At 37.0% G+C, this 19,356-nt stretch overlaps 1 protein-coding gene across 1 annotated transcript in view; it reads left to right on the top strand.

Annotated features, from left to right (window-relative positions):
* Positions 1 to 1,321: 1,321 nt before the first annotated feature.
* LOC101212902 (acetolactate synthase small subunit 2, chloroplastic) overlaps positions 1,322 to 19,356 on the top strand; it is a 29,178-nt gene continuing 11,143 nt past the window's right edge. Inside the window, exons 1-5 of the mRNA XM_004149579.3 lie at positions 1,322 to 1,705; positions 11,763 to 11,976; positions 12,096 to 12,179; positions 12,313 to 12,381; positions 17,873 to 17,956. Of these exons, the coding sequence (XP_004149627.1) occupies positions 1,461 to 1,705; positions 11,763 to 11,976; positions 12,096 to 12,179; positions 12,313 to 12,381; positions 17,873 to 17,956 (696 nt within the window). The 5' untranslated portion in view covers positions 1,322 to 1,460. The remainder of the gene's footprint in view (positions 1,706 to 11,762; positions 11,977 to 12,095; positions 12,180 to 12,312; positions 12,382 to 17,872; positions 17,957 to 19,356) is intronic.

Below are 19,356 nucleotides of genomic sequence, written 5' to 3'. Positions count from 1 at the left end.
AGATTGGTAATATAGTGAAAATTGTAAATATATATCACATGTACCATGATTTATTTTTAGTTTAATAACATTTTTTACCGGTCAGTTTAACTAAAAGACTTAAGACTTATTTTGATTGATTTAAGAAAACATTATTTTTTTATTTAAACTCTTTTGATAAAAATGGTTTAAAATACATTGCATGTGTATCATAGAAAAACAACCATAACTATGGTTAAATGTAACTTTATTTGATTTTCGTTTTTGCATAACCCTTTTGGTTATGCTTATTTTGAAATAAACCTTTTTAATGTTGTTTAACTATAACGTTCATAAACCCCATCCGATTACATGACTCGTTATATTTTGTGAATGATTTGTAATATTCTTAATTAGACCATTCATGTTAATGCAATTGTAATCAATTGTTTTTGTTACTGAATGTTAAATTTCTTGTTTTTACATTATTGTGATGAAAATCAAATAAGTCAAAAAAACTGGTTAAAGATACAAAATATGAATACAAAATCAATTAAAATCAATTTAGGATGTTTACTTGACGAAGGAAAAAAAAAACCAAACAGATTAGGTAAACACATAAATTAAAAACAAACACATAAATCTAGATTTACAAATCTTGCAGCACAGACCCATACATATGTAATTCTGAAGGCATTAGAACTCCATCAAATAAGTCTCAGAGCATTTGATGCCAAACTTGTGTGACAAATGTCACAATCGCAACTTTTCAAACAAGAAAATGACGATTGTGTGACACTTGTTCTAACTCGGTGAACAAGTGAGTCATATGAAATCCGAAAGTCATGGACAAACTTGCGGTATGATGTAGTCTCCCTTCACATTTGGAGAGAAATTGATTTTATAAAACGTGAGAGAGAAAGAAAAACATTGAAAATATCATTAAAAAAACATTGAAGACGAAGTTTGGATTACAAAAAGTAGAACAAGGTTTGGTCGGAGATTCAATTACTATATCTCTCCTATAGTACAATTTAAACATTTTTAACTTTGACAAGCTTGCATATGAAAATGCTGAAACGTTACACTCTAGGTCGACGACAACAAAATGAAAACAATAGACTAAACTAACTACAACACATAAAGATAAAGTGGTTTGAGGATGTTCGAACATTCGACCATAAACAAACAATACCTTGGACAAACATACTCGTGACATCAAACACCCCCTAATAGATTCAAGCCGTTCTCAAGATCTACTATGAAACAAAGCTTCTTACCACTTTTTTTAGGTTGTTATTGAATCTGCCACTACTTAAAGGGAAAAGTGGCATAACGATAGCGCACAACTCGCAATTTCTCTCTCACCGCTTGGCATCAACAGAGCCGCGAAATAAATAAATAAATAAAATCTCTCCATTTTATCTTTGGATGAAAAATCTCTCCACTTTAGGTCGGTACTGTTATTAACAAATTGCTGACTATTTCCTTCTACTTCTCCAATGGCCGCCATTTCACTGGACTCAGTATCCTCCATTTCTATCAGACCCACTTCTTCCGAATTCCCTTTCAAATTCCCTACTTACTCCAAACCTTTTTCTATACCGTTTTCTTCCCTTTCAAAATCCCGCACCTGCAACCATGAGATCAAGAAAGCGCCTCTCTCTGTGCAAAGCATCGCTGAAACAAGTCCCGGTCCCTCATTTTCTAGAAATTCTTCTTCTTCTTCTTCAAAGATTGTATCCGGGTATTGACCTATTGCTTTTTTTAATATGATATTTGTTTTCTTTTCGATTTTTTATTCACCATGCTCCATGCTCTGTGTAGAGATTCTGTTTCTTATTGCCCATCTACTCGTGGGTTTTTTCTAGTTTAGACGTTAGGTTTATTGTTAATGTTTTAGTGTCTTCCTCATCGATCAGTATGTCGTGAGACAGAAAATCATCTCATCTTTGAACTTAGAAAGGAGAGGGTGGGCAGATAAGGGATATAAGGAATCTCCATATGAGGAATGGATGGAAAAATGCGTTTATGTGATAATTTCATGCTAAATGATTGTTTGTTAGATTCTCTGTTTCTCTCCAGGTCTCGGTGTCTAGGATTTTTGTAATTACTCGTTAAGTCTTGTTTTATTTGATTGGATCCCCCTTCTTGTAGTTGCCTCTCTTTTTGTTGCTATTTTTATTATTATTTTTTAGAAGCCAGTGTATTCTTTCAATTTTTCTCAATGAAAACAGGTATTATCTACAAATAGCTCCATCTCTATCTTAGTAGTTTTGCAAGACCTTTGTTTTAATTCGATTCCAAACACTGGCAATAAATCTCAGTGGATTGTTCATTGTAATTACCTACTGATTGATCACTTTTTGAAGACAAGTTAAACTCTGGGGTGAAGTAATATTATGATTAACTTTATCTGGATATTAGCATTACGAATCAAGCATAGTGAAGCATGTGTAGTTAGAAGGTTGCTTCTCACGGCATTGTGGGAGCCATGTTGTCATTATGGACACAAAACGTAGTTAAGCAAGCTTGGAACTACTTGTGACCAATACGATTGGTAGGGTAGTCTTTCACGGCAAAAGGTCATGGAAACTATTATAGTTAGTTGGCTTGGCCCATAGGGAGATTACGAGAGATTTACCCTAAATCTTTTTTTTTTTTTATCTCATTATGTATTTTATTTATTCTCCTTATTGTACCTATTGTTTTTTATCAGAAAATAATAAGAACAAAAATATCGTGGTTTTTCTTCTGGCATTCGGGTTTCCACGTAAATTAGTGTTTCGTTCTTTTATTGCTTTCAATATAGTATCAGAGCAGCAACAACGAACAATTTAGGAGAAACTAGGGGTGTAACTCCAACCTAAATAACGGACAACACAGAGTACCAAACCCATATTATATGGGTTAGGTTGGATTAAAAATTTTGGTTTTTTCGGGTTGGTTGAGGTTGAAAATATTGGTTCAACCCAACCCAACCTGAGTTAATAATATATGTATAATCCCGAGCCATCTCGGTGCCACTAAGGCCCGAGATCCAATAACTATAGGAAAAATTCTTTCATCCTAGGCTATCCTGGGCACTTAAGGCAATGTAAGCCCGAGATCGAATGAATTAAAGGCAAAATTCTTTCATCCTAGGACATCTTGGTGCAACTAAGGCTCGAGATCATGTATCAAATTTGAAAGTCATCGTTTTAAAGAAAAAACAATACAACTTGACAACCCAACCTAATCTAACTCATATTTTATGGGTTGGGTTGGTTATACAATTTGGGTTATTCGGGTTGCCAACCCAACCAACTCAAAAATATGGGTTGAGTTGAGAATGTCCTCCAACCCAACCTGTTTACACCCCTTGGAGAAACCTAGATCGAACTAGATGCCGTTGTCGTGGACGCTGCCATGGTAAAGTTGCTTCACTGGTTACAATGGGCCTACCCTCGAGTCATCTACGTAGCCTAGTGGCCAGAATTTGCCTCACTTGTCATCACTGTCAGGCGTGTGGGCCTATGTGTCGTTGTCCAATCATCTCAGTGCCCAACCCAACTTCTCCCACATGTGATTCCTTGTTTAGCCATCGCATCCTTTTCGATCAGCTGCAGCCCCATGCACCACCTCTGCCTTTCGGTTATGGACAGCCACCACCAAATCCGTCAGTTGACATGTTGTCATTTGATCCTTTATAGCAGCCCTACTTCTGTGGTAACGGGATTGACCAAATCCATAACAGATTGGGGGTTGAAGTTGGCGAGTCTTTGATGCATTCCAGACCAACCGAGTGTCGATGTATTCCAAGAGCTCGGTAACACCTTGCCTTTAAATTATATAATTGGCTCTTTGGGATCATGTATAGGGAATTTTCTAGGAGAAATTAAATAGGGAATATCATTTTTCGTGGTCTCAATCAATCAAGGTGTTCCTCGAAGGTTGCCACTAGTTTGAATTTTTGAGAGGAGAGACTGTCCGTCCTCCATCGGGTGATGCCTTGGAACGACTTTGAAATGGGGAGGACTCACTCATTCGGTCCATGCTGATTAATAGTATAGAACCACAAATCTGCAAGCTTCTACTGTGTGCAGCCACTGCAAAAGATTTGCGGGCTACAACTTAGACACTTTTCTTAAAGCGTCAGAATGCCTCTCGATTGTATAAATTGAGAAAACAGGTCCAAGATCGCAAACAATAGACCCTGGACGTGACTTCCTATTTCAATAAGCTCTCCCTATTCTGGCAAGAGATGGATTTGTACAGGGAGACAGTTTGGGACACACCAAATGACGGTATATAATATGCTAAACTTGAGGAGGCTGACCGTATTTATGATTTCCTTGCAAGGCTTAATCCCAAATTTGATACTGTTTGTGGTTGTATACTCGGACAGAGGCCTCTTCCCTCCCTAATGGAAGTGTGTTTTGAAGTACGTCTTGAAGAAAACGGTACAAATGCCATGGGTGACTGATTACCCTTGCCACCGATTCTGCTGCCTTTAGGGACCGGTGCTTGACCCATGATAATGAAAAGAATAGTGGGAAACCAATCCCTATTTGTGAGCACTGCAAGAAACCGTGGCACACCAAGGATCAATGTTGGAAACTCTACAGTCGTTCTCCAGGAGGTAAGAAATGATCCTCCATTGAGAAACAAAACACAGGGCGTGCCCACATTAGTGAGACTGCCACTGCTTGCACCTCTTAGTCAAATGGCTTTACTACAAGCTAGACCAAGACACTAACTCTGGGTTCCATTGCTCAGTCAGGTATGCTTCAGACCCTTGGCCTTATTAGTGTTGATGGGAAGCCGAATTTTAGATTCGGGGGCAACAGATCACTTGATAGGTTCTTCGGAGCACTTTGTTTCTTATACCTTCTGTGCCGGTAATGAGAAAATTTGGATAGCCGATGGCTCTTTCGCCCTGATTTTTGGCATAGGACAAACAGTTCCATCTGACGGACTTGTTCTTCAGAATGTTTTGCATGTGTCTAAGCTTTCTTACAATTTGCTATCTATTAGAAAAATCACTCGTGAGCTGCACTGTAAAACTACCTTCTTACTTGAATCTGTTTGTTTTCAAGATGTGAGCTCAGGGAGGGTGATTGGCACTGCCCGACATAGCAGGGGACTTTACATCTTTGATGATGATACCTCTAGTAGTAGTATCTCTAGGACTAGTTTATTGGCTTCCTATTTTAGCACTTCTGGACATGATTGTATGTGGTGACATTTTTTGTTGGGCCGCCCAAACTTTAATTATATGAAATATTTGTTTCCCCATCCATTTTCTAAAATTGATGTCTCCTCTCTATCTTGTGATGTGCATATTTGGGCAAACCAACATTGGCTTTCATTTCCCTCGCAACCATATAAACCCACACAACCATTCACCTTTATCCATAATGACGTTTGGGGTTCGTTCAAAGTCACTACCTCCTATAGGAAACGGTGGTTTTGTAACTTTCATTGATGATCGTACCCCTCTTACCTGGGTCTTCCTTATCATAGAAAAATATGAGATTTCATTTGTTTTCCAAAACTTCTACCACACCATTGAAATGCAATTCAATACAAAATATTGCAATTCTTCGGAGTGATAATGAGCGAGAATTCCAAAACCATAACCTTAGTGAGTTTCTAGCCTCGAAGGGGATTGTTCAACAAAGCTCGTGTGCCTACACACTACAACAAAATGGGATGGCCGAGTGAAAAAACTGTCAATAGAATGCTTTTTCATGTCTTCTACCTTCGAACTTCCTTAGATTGTCTTAAGGAGTCCCACCCTTCTACTTTGTCTAATTTCTGAGGTTCCCATTTGTGTGTTTGGGTGTACTGCATATGTCCACAATTTCGGCCCTAATCAGACCAAATTTATCCCTAGGGCTCAAACATGTGTGTTTGTTGAGTATCCCCTTCATCAGCGCAATTATAAATGTTTTTGTTAAATTTGGTAGTATGGGGTTCCATCTCAAAACCAATTGGCAATGAGAGGAGTAGCCCATCTACCTTATATGGAGTATGAGTCCCCTTGGTTTTTCCAATGCGGGACTCTCAACTTCTCCAACAGTTTTCATCCGCCTTCTAGGAAATACTTTATCACTATGGATGTTACTCTCTGTAAGGACCGACCCTTCTTTTTTGTTAATCATCTTTAGGGGTAGAGTATGAGTGAAGAGTCTAACCGTACCTTAGAGTTTGTTGAACCTACTCCTAGTACCATGTCTGATTGCGATCCTCATCCCATAGTCCTACCCACAAACCAAGTTCCCTATGAAACATACTACAGGAAGAATTTCAGAAAGGAAATTGAGTCCCCTACTAGTCAGTTGGCTTTAGTCCAAGACTCTGAATCTCCTTGAGATCAAGGTACAAAAAACCCTACTGAACCTTGTACTAATAATAAGATGAGTGCGAATGACAGGTTTGATGTTGCTGTTTCTGAAAACATGGAAGAAAAGAACAGTGGTGATAAGATTGAGGTTAGAGCAAAAACCACTAATAATGAAGCTGAACAGGATCATATAGTGAAACTTGATGAGTATGACCCATCTCTTTGACATTCCACTGCACTGAGAAAAGGTACCAGACCTTGTACAAAATAGCCCATTTGCTACTATGTTTTCTATGATAATCTCTCTCCACAGAGCTTTTACAACAGGCCTTGATTCTACCATAATACTGAAAAATATTCACACTGCTTTAGAGTGTCCTAAATGGAAGAGTGTTGTCATGGAAGAGATGAAGACTCTTAAAAAGAATAAAACTTGGGAGATTTATGCTCTACCCAAGTGACACAAAATTATGGAATGCAAATGGGTGTTCACTCTCAAATACAAAACAGATGGAACACTTGATAGACTCAAGGCAAGGTTAGTTTTAAAGGGGTTTACTCAAACCTATGGTGTTGATTATTCTGAATTTTTTTCTCCCGTTGCTAAGTTGAATATTGTCAGAGTCCTACTATTTGTTGCTGTAAACAAAGATTGATTTCTATACCAGTTGGATGTCAAGAATTGTTTTCTGAATGGAGACCTAGTGGAGGAAGTCTACATGAGCACCCCGCCTGGATTTGAAGCCCAGTTTGGTTAGTAGGCTTGTAAACTCCAAAAATCTTTATATGGTTTAAAGTAGTTACTCAAAGCGTGGTTTGACAGGTTCACTACCTTTGTCAAGTTCCAGGGTACAGTCAGGGGCACTCTGATCATACTTTATTTACAAAGGTTTTCAAGACTGGAAAGATTGCAGTTCTGATAGTGTATGTTGATGACATGATTTTATTTAGAGATGATCATGCATAAATCAGTCAACTCAAGCAGAGAATCGGTGATGAATTTGAAATCTAAGGATTTAGGAAACCTAAAATATTTTCTTGGAATAAAGGTGGTCAGATCTAAAGAAAGCATCTTCGTGTCTTAGAGAAAATACATCCTTGATTTGCTAATTGAGACAAGTATGTTGGAGAGTTGTCTTGCTGAAACTCCTATTGAATTCAACTATAAACTAGGAAACTCAGACGATCAAGTTCCAATTGACAAAGAACTATATCAACGCTATATGGGTAAATTGATTTACTTATCTAATACTCATTCTGATATTTCTTTTGCTGTGAGTGTTGCCAGCCAGTTTATGCAGGCTCTCTATAAGGAACAATGGAAGCTGTCAATAGAATCTTGAGATACTTGAAAACAACACCTAGTAAAGGGTTGATGTTTAGAAAAACATACAGAAAGACAATTGAGGCCTACACTAACTCCCGACTGGGCAGGATCTTTTATTGACAGGAAATCTACCTTCGATTATTGTACTTTTGTATGGGGCAATCTTGTAACTTGGAGAAGTAAGAAGCAAAGTGTTGTGCCCAGGAGCAGCGGAGGTCGAATACCAAGCTATGAATTTAGGAATATGTGAGCAAATTTGGCTCTAGAAAGGCCTGTTTGATCTTCATAAAAAATGTGACACCAGCTATTATGTGAGAATAAAGTCGCCTTTAGTATCGCCAACAACCTAGTTCAACATGATAGAACTAAACATGTTAAGATTCATTGACATTTCACCACAGAAAGACTTGACAGTGGGAGCATATACATTATGTACATCCCTTTGAGTCAACAGGTTGTTGATGTTCTCACCAAGGGGTTTCTCTGAAGTCTGACCAAACTTCGACTTTTGTGTTAGCAAGTTGGGCTTCATTCATATTTACATCCCAACTTAGGGTGGTGTTAGAGTTAGTGGGCTTTGCCTATTGGGAGATTATGGGAGATTTGCCCTAAATCTTTTTCCTTTTTTATCTCATTGTGTAGTCTATTTATTCTCACTCATTGTACCTATTGTTTTTTATCAGAAAATAGTAAGAACAAAATTATTGTAGTTTTTCTCCTGATACTCGGGTTTCCACGTAAGTCGGTGATTCGCTCATTTATTGCTTGCAATAGAAACATTGGAAGAAATGTCATTTGTCTGGCTTGAGCTCTTCTTTCTTCCACAGTTTTGTTCGAAAGTTTGTCATCTTGGTAGGGTTTTCAACATCATACATGTTGATTTTATAGAATTAATCTCTATGTCATTGATCATTTAGCAAAGGTACAAGTCTAAATATACTAAACGAGGAATACACTTACGGAAAGAATCAACAGAATAATATCATAATAACATCTCCTAAAAATACTCCAAAACCCTCCTTCTTCAAACTCAAGGTTCGAATCACGAACTTGAGTTTGCTAAGAAAAGAAACAAATCAGTAGATAAAAAACCCACGGAGAACAAACACAAAAAACTTCTAGGCTAAAACAAACCCACGAAGAACAAAACAAAGAACTTCTGAAATAGAAACATAGATCCTCGTATAGAGATCTATAACAGAACCTGCGAAGAATGAAACAAGAACTCTTGGGCTTGATAGAGAGATGGTGGAATGCAAAGTAAGGCATGAGGGGAAGGTTGGCTGGATTTGGAGCGAACAGATTGGAATCGAACAGAGACGAGCTGAACAGATCTTGAAACGAGACTGGATCTGTGGGACAGAGCAAATGAAAATTGGAGCTGTGCGAGACAAATCTGAACCGAAACTGGTTGATAGTGGAGCAAATTGGAACCAGAGGCGGAAACCAAATCAGAGCAAGTTGGAATCAAATTGAACGAATTCGAAATCTAGAGGTGAATAGAACACAAACCAAATTGATAAGAGCTGAGAGGCTGAGCGAAACTGAATGGAAAATGAATTGGGGCAGATAGTGGTGAAAACAAAGAAGACGAATGGGGTTTGATGGCGACAGATCATTTGAGCGACAAAGGGAATTAAGGTGCGGTGGCAATGGTGGATTTGCAAATCTAAGGGACGGCGGCTGCTAATGGGGGATAGCTCTGCCTCTATCGACGAATGATCAACGGAGGCAGACATCGAATGGGGATGTGGGGGCTAGATTCAATGTGATAAAAGAAACCTAGAGCTCTGATATCATGTTGATTTTATGGAATTAATCTCTATTTCATCGATCATTTAGTAAAGCTACAAGTCTAAATATATTAAATGAGGAATACACTTATGGAAAGAATCGACAGAATAATATCATATAATCTTTTCTTTTTTAATATCAAATAGTATCTCCAATACCCTCCCTCAAACTTAAGGTTGAAATCACAAACTTGAGTTTGCTAAATCAACAATATGAAGGGCCCAAGAAAGGTTTCCAACTGGAAGATCAAATAAAGATTTTATTGCAGTTTTGTGGCACCATCATAATGAAGTTATAGCTAGGCTGGCTGTTTTTTATTGGTGTTTCCTTTCCATTCATTTTGGAGCATTTTGTGGGAAAGATTTCAGCTTAATTTGGGCTCTCTTTGATAGACTGTTTTAGATCTTTTGTGCTAAGCTTTCATTTGTTGTTTCAGTTTTGAAGGTTTTGAGTAGGTTGTAGTTTTGTGCTAAGCTTGTTGTTTTGATGAGCTTTAGCAAGGTTATAGGATGTACCTTTCTCGTTAGTTCTTTTGCTCTTTGTATAATTCTCTTGTACTTGGAGCATTAGCCTCACATATTATCATCAATAAAGAGGCTCGTTTCCCTAAAAGAAAAAGGCATTACATATCAAGCATATGCTGCATTTTGTTGGACTTAATTGTTGGCCATCTGAAGTATGTGTTGAAGAAAAGGTTGGAGGTATAACTATTTGAGGTACGTGTTGAAGAAAAGGTTTGCTCCTGGTTCCTTTGGTAACGTATGGTTGGCTTTTCATGGTAACTGACAAGAAGTATTTAGTTCGGTAGGAGCGAATGATAATGTTTCGTGCAACTCATCTTTGGAAGAATTCATTGCTAGAATATATGGCTGCTCTTCAAATAGTTCTCAAGCCTATTATCTGGAGATTATCTTATTCATCACGAAATGTGTTATGGTTGAAAAAGGTGCTGGAATCTATTTGAGTGGCTTACGGAAGAAATATTTTGGTGAATATTTTTTAATACTTCTACACGCCTGAGAGATGTGTTATCAACTAGAACATCAAACTTTGTCTTTGAAGAATTACCATGGGGTGTTGCAAAAGGAAGTACAACCTTTTCTGTAAATTTTCTTAAAACGTTGGGGTTCCTTTTGATAGGTGGGCAGAGCAACTTGTTGACTGGGGTGCTTCTTTCTTTCTTTTTTTGTTGCTTTCAGAAGTCCTTCGTGGAATATTAGAGTTTGAGGAAGAAGAAGAAGGTAGACTATGAGAAAATCTGGGCTGGAATGTGGCTGTTCTTCTTCTACCCTATTTGCATCCAAAAAACCAGGGGTTTCAGCTTTTGGAGACCTGGTATGGCCAAAAGGCTATGTGTCAGTCAAATGAATGGCATGTAGACATGTAGTTTCACTGGTTGGGTAGTGGAAGCCAAATCATTAGAAAGCCAAACTTGTCTCAACCGTTTAAATGTCTTCTTCCAGATTTTGGTCCATCTTTTGTCTCTTCAGGTTTTTCTCTTCATGAGGGAGGCAAGTAAACCCACTTTGCTGATGTTGATATTTTGAAAGATTTTTTCAACCCTCTTCTGGGTTTTGGACTACTTTGGCCTGATAGCTTTGAGATTGCCAGTTGCATCTTCTTACTAGTCTCTGAATTCGAATGTTTTTCTTTTGAGAGAGCTATTTCGTTATGATTTGTATTCAGATCTCTTCATTTTGGTTATGTTTAGTTTCAATTTTTCTGTTGGATTTCACTTTATTAGCTTGTTCTTTGTGATTGTTTTTTTTTTTTTTGTCGTTTTCCCTTCTGTATTGTTGGCCGAGTTCATCTTTGGGTAGTTTGTTTGGACGACATTGTCTTTTTCTTATTTTTCTCCTAGTACAATACTCTTGTACTTTGAGCATTAGTCTCATTTACTATTAGTAATAAAGAGGCTTGTCTTCGTTTCAAAAGAAAATTGTTTGCCATCTGGTTTTATCTTCTGAAATTATCATATTATTCTTTGTGGTAGTTCCATTTAGTGAATTTTATTCTTGAACAAATAATAACTGATAATCATGTGATTGAAACAAAACTATAAAGTGTATGTTCTCACTGTATCATAGATCATTTCCATCCAATCAGACTAAAATTCAATGCTGTTGTGGTCTTGATGGATAGTGGACCTATCTTATATGTTGGTTTGATGTTGACTATTGCTGTGATCAATCAGACGATCAAAATTTGAAAATTTGAAAAATTTACCCAAATTTGGTTGTGATGACATTGTTTGAATTATGTTACTGATGATAATGACATTGTTTGTAGAATTTAATTCATTAGATGGCTGTTTTAATGTAAATACTTATGAGGTGCATCCTATCTTGTTCCCAGGGTGAGACGACATACAATTTCTGTGTTCGTTGGTGATGAAAGTGGAATGATTAATCGTATAGCTGGAGTTTTTGCTAGAAGGGGATATAACATCGAATCACTTGCGGTCGGCCTGAACAAGGACAAGGCTCTTTTAACTATAGTTGTCTCTGGGACTGAAAAGGTGTTAGAACAAGTTATTGAGCAGCTCCACAAGCTTGTAAATGTTCTGAAGGTTACAGTCTTATCTTTTTGGATTGTTTTTAATTATGATTTGTTTGCATCTATTTAGGCTTTCCATTCTTGTAGGAACCATATTAGTAACTACCTCATGGATACTAATCTTTTGATCAGGTTGAAGATCTCTCCAGTGTGCAACAGGTGGAACGTGAACTGATGCTTATAAAAATAAATGCTGAGCCTACATATCGTGCTGAGGTAGTTTATAGGCAATTTATGTCTTCATTTCCCTTATCTCAAAGTGCACAAAGCCTTGTCATTTGCTTTATTTCTGCTACACTCAGTTAACATTCTTCAATCTTTCGTGATTTCGCTTTGGTTTGCATTTTAGATTAAGAGACTAGTGGATGTCTTCAGAGCAAAAATTGTAGATATCTCAGATGATTCTGTAACAATTGAGGTGAGAATACAATTTGGTTTTTGGCAATTGTGAAATTTCACTTTAATCTGTTGCTAGGTTTGGCTTCTTAAATTGCTTGGGTTTCAAGTTTTTAAACTGCTGTAGTGATTTGGTATGGATAATAATTAAAAAACTTAGGTTGTCAGACACAATAATTACATGGAGATGATCAAGGAGTTCCTTCTCCATTTGGCATTTTTGAGAGAAGGGGAGATTTTGTGGTAAGTTGGGGTTTGTTTGATGTTATTGGGTTTGTAGAAGGACATGAACCATAGAACCTTCTAAGGAGTGGAGTGGGGCCCTTGTGATGTCCGTTTCTTCACTAAGTTCTATGTTTATGTTTTTCTTTGGGTGTTGGTGGTATAGTTATTTTGTAAGTAATTGTTAGGTCTTATTTACTTGATTTGAGTCTCTTTCTTTAGCATTACTTTCTTTTTGTGGGATTGTTTTTCTTGGATGCCCTTTTCTTCTTTCATCTTTCTCAGTAAATTTTGGTTCTTTGGAGAGGAGGAAATGAGAAAAAGAAAGAAAGAAACGTTATGTAATCCTAGATATTCAAGTATTATTATGCAGTATTTTGTAAAATGTATCTTCTCTCTTATTTTTCTTATAAGGAAAATCATTTTTTTAAATAGAAGAAAGACCCAATGCAAAGTAGGGAAATACAAATAAGAAAAATATAATTGTTAGAATTTATGGGTTTGTTGTGTGTTGAAAACCGGCATTTATTTAAATTGTTTTACCCTAGTTATTCTTTCCCTTTTTTGTTTAGGCTCTAGTTGCCTATTAGTTCTTCCCCTTTGTATTTTTCTGTTTCATAAGAAAATAATAAGAAAAGTCTCCATCATGGTTTTTCTCCTGTACTAGGGTTTCCACATATATCGGTGTGTTTTATCTTTTCAACTCTTTCAATAATAATAAATAAATATATCTTAAATACAATGAAAATATCAACAATAAAGGAAATAATCAACACTTACCCTCTAGCTAGCTTGATATCATCCATAGCCAGCTTGTCAATTAACTTATAGAATTGGCACTTTGGAAGACCTTTGTTAATACATCAGCAAATTGTTCCCTTGTCGGAAGATTAGAGATGCATATTATTCTTTGGTTAATGCTATGTTTCTTTTTCTCATGTTTTATTTGAGGGGGAAGGGGTTTCTTAGATGAAAGAAACCCTCAACACAAATAAGGAAAAATACAAAAATAGCAAAAATAATTACAATAAATATATTTAACATAAAAGGAAATAATCAACACTCCCCGTTAAGCTTGTGTGAAGTATCATTCATTGCCAGCTTGTCAATTAAGCTGTTGAACTGTCACTTTGGGAAACCTTTAGTTAACACGTTGGCAATTTGTTCAGTTGTGGGAAGGTAGGGAATGCAGATTACTCCAGCATCAATCTTCTCTTTTATGAAGTGTCAATCAACTTCAATAGTTTCGTATTATCATGAAGGGCTGGATTGTGAGCAATGGAGATGACTGTCTTGTCGCAATAAGTACATATTGGCATTGTTTGAGAGAATTTGAGTTCTTCCAACAATCTTCTTATCCATATACACTCGCAAATACCATGGGATAATGCTCTAAATTATGCTTCTGCACTACTTCTAGGCACCGTACTTTGTTGTTTACCTTTCCATGTTAGATTCCCTCTAACAAAGGAACAGTAGCTTGACGTAGATCTTCTATAAGTGGTGCTACCAACCCAATTGGCATTAGTGTAAACTTCAACATGAGGTGACCGTGTTTCTTAAATAATATGCCCTTTCCTGGAGTAACTTTCAAATATCCGAGGATTCTATAAACTGCTTCAAAGTGAGCTAATCTAGGAGCATGCATGAATTGACTTACCATACTAACTGCAAAGGTAGTATCTGTGTGAGCTTGAGAGAGGTATACAAGTCTTCCTACTAGTCTTTGGTATTTTTCTTTGTTTTTTACCTCCTTCATTGTTGCAACTTGCGATTTTAAATTTTGCTCAATAGGAGTTTCTGTTGTTCTGCACCCAAGTAATTCCCATCTCTTCAAGTAGATCCAGAATATACTTCCTCTCTCTGGTTGACCATGATGCCATTTTGGACCTAGCAAATTCCATCTCTAGGAAATACTTCAAACTTCCTAAGTTCTTAGTTTGGAAATCATTAGCTAGGTATTTTACACGATAGTTAGCCCTGTTTCACCATTTCTTGTAAGAATAATATCATCAACATACACTATCTGTCATTACCAGTATGTTTATAGAACATTGTATGATCAACTTGACTTTGAATGAAACCATAACTCGTGACTGCTTTTCCAAGTTGTTCAAACCAAACTCGAGGTGATTACTTAAAGCCGGATAACAATTTCTATAACTTGCAAACTTTACCAATTTTGAGATCCACTTCAAAGCCAGGTGGTAGGTCCATAATTACCTCTTCTTCAAGATCTCCATTAAGAAAGACATGCTTAACATCAAGCTAATAATTGGGCCAATCAGAATTAACTGCAATAGATAAGAGGATTCTAATGGAGTTAATTTTAGTAACGAGGGCAAATGTTTCTTCATAATCAATTCCATAGGTTTGAGTGAACCCCTTAGCAAAAAGTCTGGCTTTATGTCTTTCAATGCTACCGTCGGATTTACATTTTATAGTGAAGACATGCATCCCACTATTTTCTTATTCTTTGGTAATTCAACAATATCCCACGTACAATTTTGTTTCAAAGCATTCATCTTTTTCATCACTGCTAATTTCCAATTCAAGTCATTTTAGAGCCTCTTGCACGTTCCTTGGAACCAATAGGTTAGTTATCTTAGAGGTGAAGGCTTTATGACTATCAGACAACCTATGGTAGGAAAGATAGTTTGCAATAGGATATTTGGTGGAATTACGAGTACCTCTTCTATGGGAAATAGGAATAGAGGATATGTTACCTGGATCTTCATAATCATTCGTCGGAGCATTAGATTGGTGATGTAGTAGAAATCCCAGTCAAGTCCTTGTTCTATTAGGATTAGAATTAGTTTCTTTTATTTATTAGGATTAGGATTAGTTTCTTTTTATTAGTTAGGATTAAGATTAGTTTCTTTTATTAATTAGGATTAGGATTTGTTTGCTTTTTAATTATAAATAGAGTATTTTGTCTTCTTGTATTCACAACTTTTAAACATTAATAAAATTCTCTCATTTGGTAAGGCATCAATTTGGTATTAAAGCTCCTCGACCAAGGGAGCTATGGTCCGAAAAAACACCAACTCCAGCAAGAGGAAGGACGTTTCAACCCACCCCAAAGATCAAGAAATTCTATCTCCACGGATCTCGGCTGCCCGGTTGAGGTTGTTGAAGAAGAATGTGGAGGTCAACACTCGTCTGAACGATTGCAATCTGTGGATGGTTATAGAACATATCATGATCGACTTGACTTTGACTAAATCCATAGCTCGTGATTGTTTTTTCAAAATGTTCAAAGCAGGCCCTAGGAGACTGTTTATGTGAGGCCCTCATCCAAATGGGAGTCCTTGTCAAGAGCTCTGCCAGAAGGGTAAGTTTGACCAAGTATAAAATAAAGGCATTCTGTGAGGAAGAATGTTCAAAGTCCAAGTGCTATCGCGTTAAAGAAAGCGACGTGATGGGACTTAGTTGGCGAGGAAGAAGCACGCGACAAAAGTCGAAGGTTAGTCGCGGGGTGTAGTGATGTGAGAAGTAATGTTTAGACCTAAGTATGGTCGTGACAAGGTAGACAAATTGTTGAAAAGATGGATGTAGGAGGAGGGAGGAGGGAGGAGGGAGGAGAGAGGAGAGAGGAGAGAGGATTTCTCCTTTTCAAAAGCCTTGTTAATACCTTTCTGAACACTTTGGAATCAATGAATAAAGTTATCCCCATGAAGTCAAATGGTAGTTATTTGGACAGTGGGATTGTTGGCTAGGCAAATTGTCTAAAACTTTAGTGGTAATGGACTTAGTGTCTGCATATTGCTTAAAAAACACCAACCCAAAGAGAAAAACAGAAGATTTGGAAAGAAATCACCAAAAATAAAAGAAGAAACAACAGGGACTATGGCGAACCAATGACCTTGGCTGTAGACTTGACCAGCCGATGGACAGAGCTAACCTTATGCAAAAAACAACTCCTTCAGACAAGCTTTGGCGATGACTCCGATAGAGATGCAATGCCGGGCGAGGATTTGAAGGATCAGCGACGACCACGAACAAGGAAGAGTTGACAAGTGACGGCGGCTGCGGGTGGGTCAACTAGGGTTTTTGTAGTCTTTATAAGTAGGCTTGTTTCCGCTTTAAAACAAAGGTGTTATCTTATTTCATTTTCTTTCCTTAAATAGAAGAAATACTCAATGCAAGGTGGGAAAATACAAATAAGGAAAAAAATAAACACAGAAATATATCTTAAATACAATGAAAATATTAACAATAAAGGAAATAATCAACCGTGTATCACCTAGTTTAAGATCCAACTCAAATACTTGTGACTTAGTTTAAGATCCCACTCAAATACTTGTGACTGATTGCCTTAATTGAAATACATCTCAGTAACACTATCCTATAATTCCTTGACTGAAGGGTAGCACATGTAGTTTCAGTTGATGTCTTCAACTATGGAATTTACTAGCCAAATCATAACCATGGAGCTTTCAGTGTCCCACCCAAATGAAGGGTCCAACAAAGTAATGTAACCAATCTTCCTTTATCCAAAAATATACATCCGAACACCTCGGGACCAACAAAGAAAGTTATCCCCATTAAGTCTAATGGTAGTTATTTGGATAGTGGGACTATAGGCTAGGGTGCGGTTGTCTAAGACTTTAGTGGCAATGGACTTAGTGTTTGACATATTGCTGAAAAAACACAACTCAAGAGAAAAGAGGTAGATCTGGAAAGAGAAACAAGAGAAAGAGGTGAAATCCAGCGGTGACAATCAGAGAACGACGACCGACAGCAGAATACGGCTAAAGATGGCGAATACATCGGTGGTTGCTTAGATGTGATTGGCCTGTGGATGGAAGCAAAATCCGAGCCAAAACCCGGCACCACTTGTGGGCTGAAAACGAGCGAAGAAGGATGATTGCTTTGGTGGTTTTAGATTCTGGCAGAGATGTGACGTCTGACAAGCCCTGAGTGACCAGAGGTGGCAGCAGACTAGACAGGGGTTTGCAGTGGCGATGACAACACAAACTAGGGTATTTTTTAGTTTTTTAAAAAATAGGGTTTTCAGGGTTTTATTGCTATTTCCTCTCTGATAGCATGTGTAAAATTTGTTATTCTCTCTTATTTTTCTTAGATAAAGAAGAGTTTTCTTGAATAGAATAAATACCCAATACAAAGTACGAAAATAGAAATATACAAATATATCTTAAATAAAATGAAAATATTTACAATAAAGGAAATAATCAACATATATCAATTATATCCCTGATTTGCCTTTCTTTCCCCCTTTTTTGAGGCCTTAATATTTCTATTGTTTTAAAGCTATTTCTTTTGTGTAGGTAACTGGGGATCCAGGGAAGATGGTTGCTTTCCAAAGAAATTTAAGCAAATTTGGAATTAGAGAAATTGCTAGAACTGGAAAGGTCAGTAACTTAATCTTAAATTTTTTAATTTTGTTTTTTGAGACAGTGACAAGCCTCTTTATTAAAGGTATTAATAAATGTGACTAATGCTCAAAGCACAATCACAAACAAAAGTACAGTGATCCAAACAATCAAAACCCTCAGCAAACAATAGAAAACTGAGAGCAAAGCAAACTTAAAAATCTTTGAACAAGAAGCCCAAAATCAGTTGAAAATTTCAGACTAAAAATTTCAAAATGGATGGGGTGGAAACGCCATGGGAGAGCAAACAACCATGCAGCTTCAAGTCTGATTAGAGGAAAAAAATAGTTCTGTGACCGGGAAGCTTTGCTGGAATCTTTCAATCACAAGAAAGCGATAAACTTTAAAAATCTTTTCCGAATGGAGACCTCTCTTATGCCCAGCGAGAATTGTTGAAAACACATGCCTCCTAAGTTTTCCTTAATTCTTGAGTGAGTGACTAGAACCAGAATATTTCATAAGGACTTTAGAGGGTCAGAATAATAGAAGCATTTGTCAAACCTATCGTGATCCACTAAAACAAAATTAAAAAATAATTGGCTGATAAAACAAGATCAAGTCTAGATTATGTACTCAAACCAAAATAATTCCACATTTCTCAACAATTGAATTCAAGTGATCTGGAATTTCACAGTGTTGAGTTTGTGAGGGTGATAACAAGGCCCGTTTCTCAGTAATTAAGTCTGCTTTGTCTGAAATAGGGTGTTAAGATCAGATTCTAAAGGAATATTCATATTCAAAAAACGGCACATTGAATATGATTATTGTATCGAAAGCCAAAATTAAAGTAAGGCAAAACCTCTGGGAATTTACCGGCAATAGTTGAATCGAAGAATGAATCTCATGGAAACTTCTATCTTAATTTTGGTGATATTGAACTTATGGAAGAACCTTCAGTCGTTCAAAATGTGCTTTTTATCAAGGATTTGTTGAATCCAATTGACTTAGCAAGAATTAATAAAGTTTTGAAAGATGAAGCAGCAGTTGAGTTTTGTAGGCTGCTGCTAATTTTTGGTAGTGTTCGTTGCTCTGATCGAATAAAATTATGCATCTTGTTTTAAACCTCCTTTCAGCTCTCTCCTTCTTCGTCATCTTCTCTTTTGAACTTCTGCTTCTTTCCGACAATTTCTCCTGTCTCTTCCTTTCCTCTTCTATTGTCTGGCCTCACCTCCCATTTTTTCTCTGGAGTCCTTGTCCTCTGCTGCCTATCTACATTTTAATGGAAGTAGCAAGCTGTAAAATTCTTCATTCGCATTTTTATGTCTGGTTGGGTAATAAACACATTCACGTGGAAGATGTGAAGGCTCAGTGTTCTCTAGTCATCTCAGTAGCCCATCTGAACAGGTTTTTTGACGTGATTGTAGAACTAGTCAGGGGTC

Source organism: Cucumis sativus, chromosome 5 (genome assembly GCF_000004075.3).
Source record: "Cucumis sativus cultivar 9930 chromosome 5, Cucumber_9930_V3, whole genome shotgun sequence".
NCBI lineage: Eukaryota > Viridiplantae > Streptophyta > Magnoliopsida > Cucurbitales > Cucurbitaceae > Cucumis > Cucumis sativus.
Note: the sequence above shows the minus strand (reverse complement) of the source record. Positions and strands in the feature narration are given on the sequence as shown.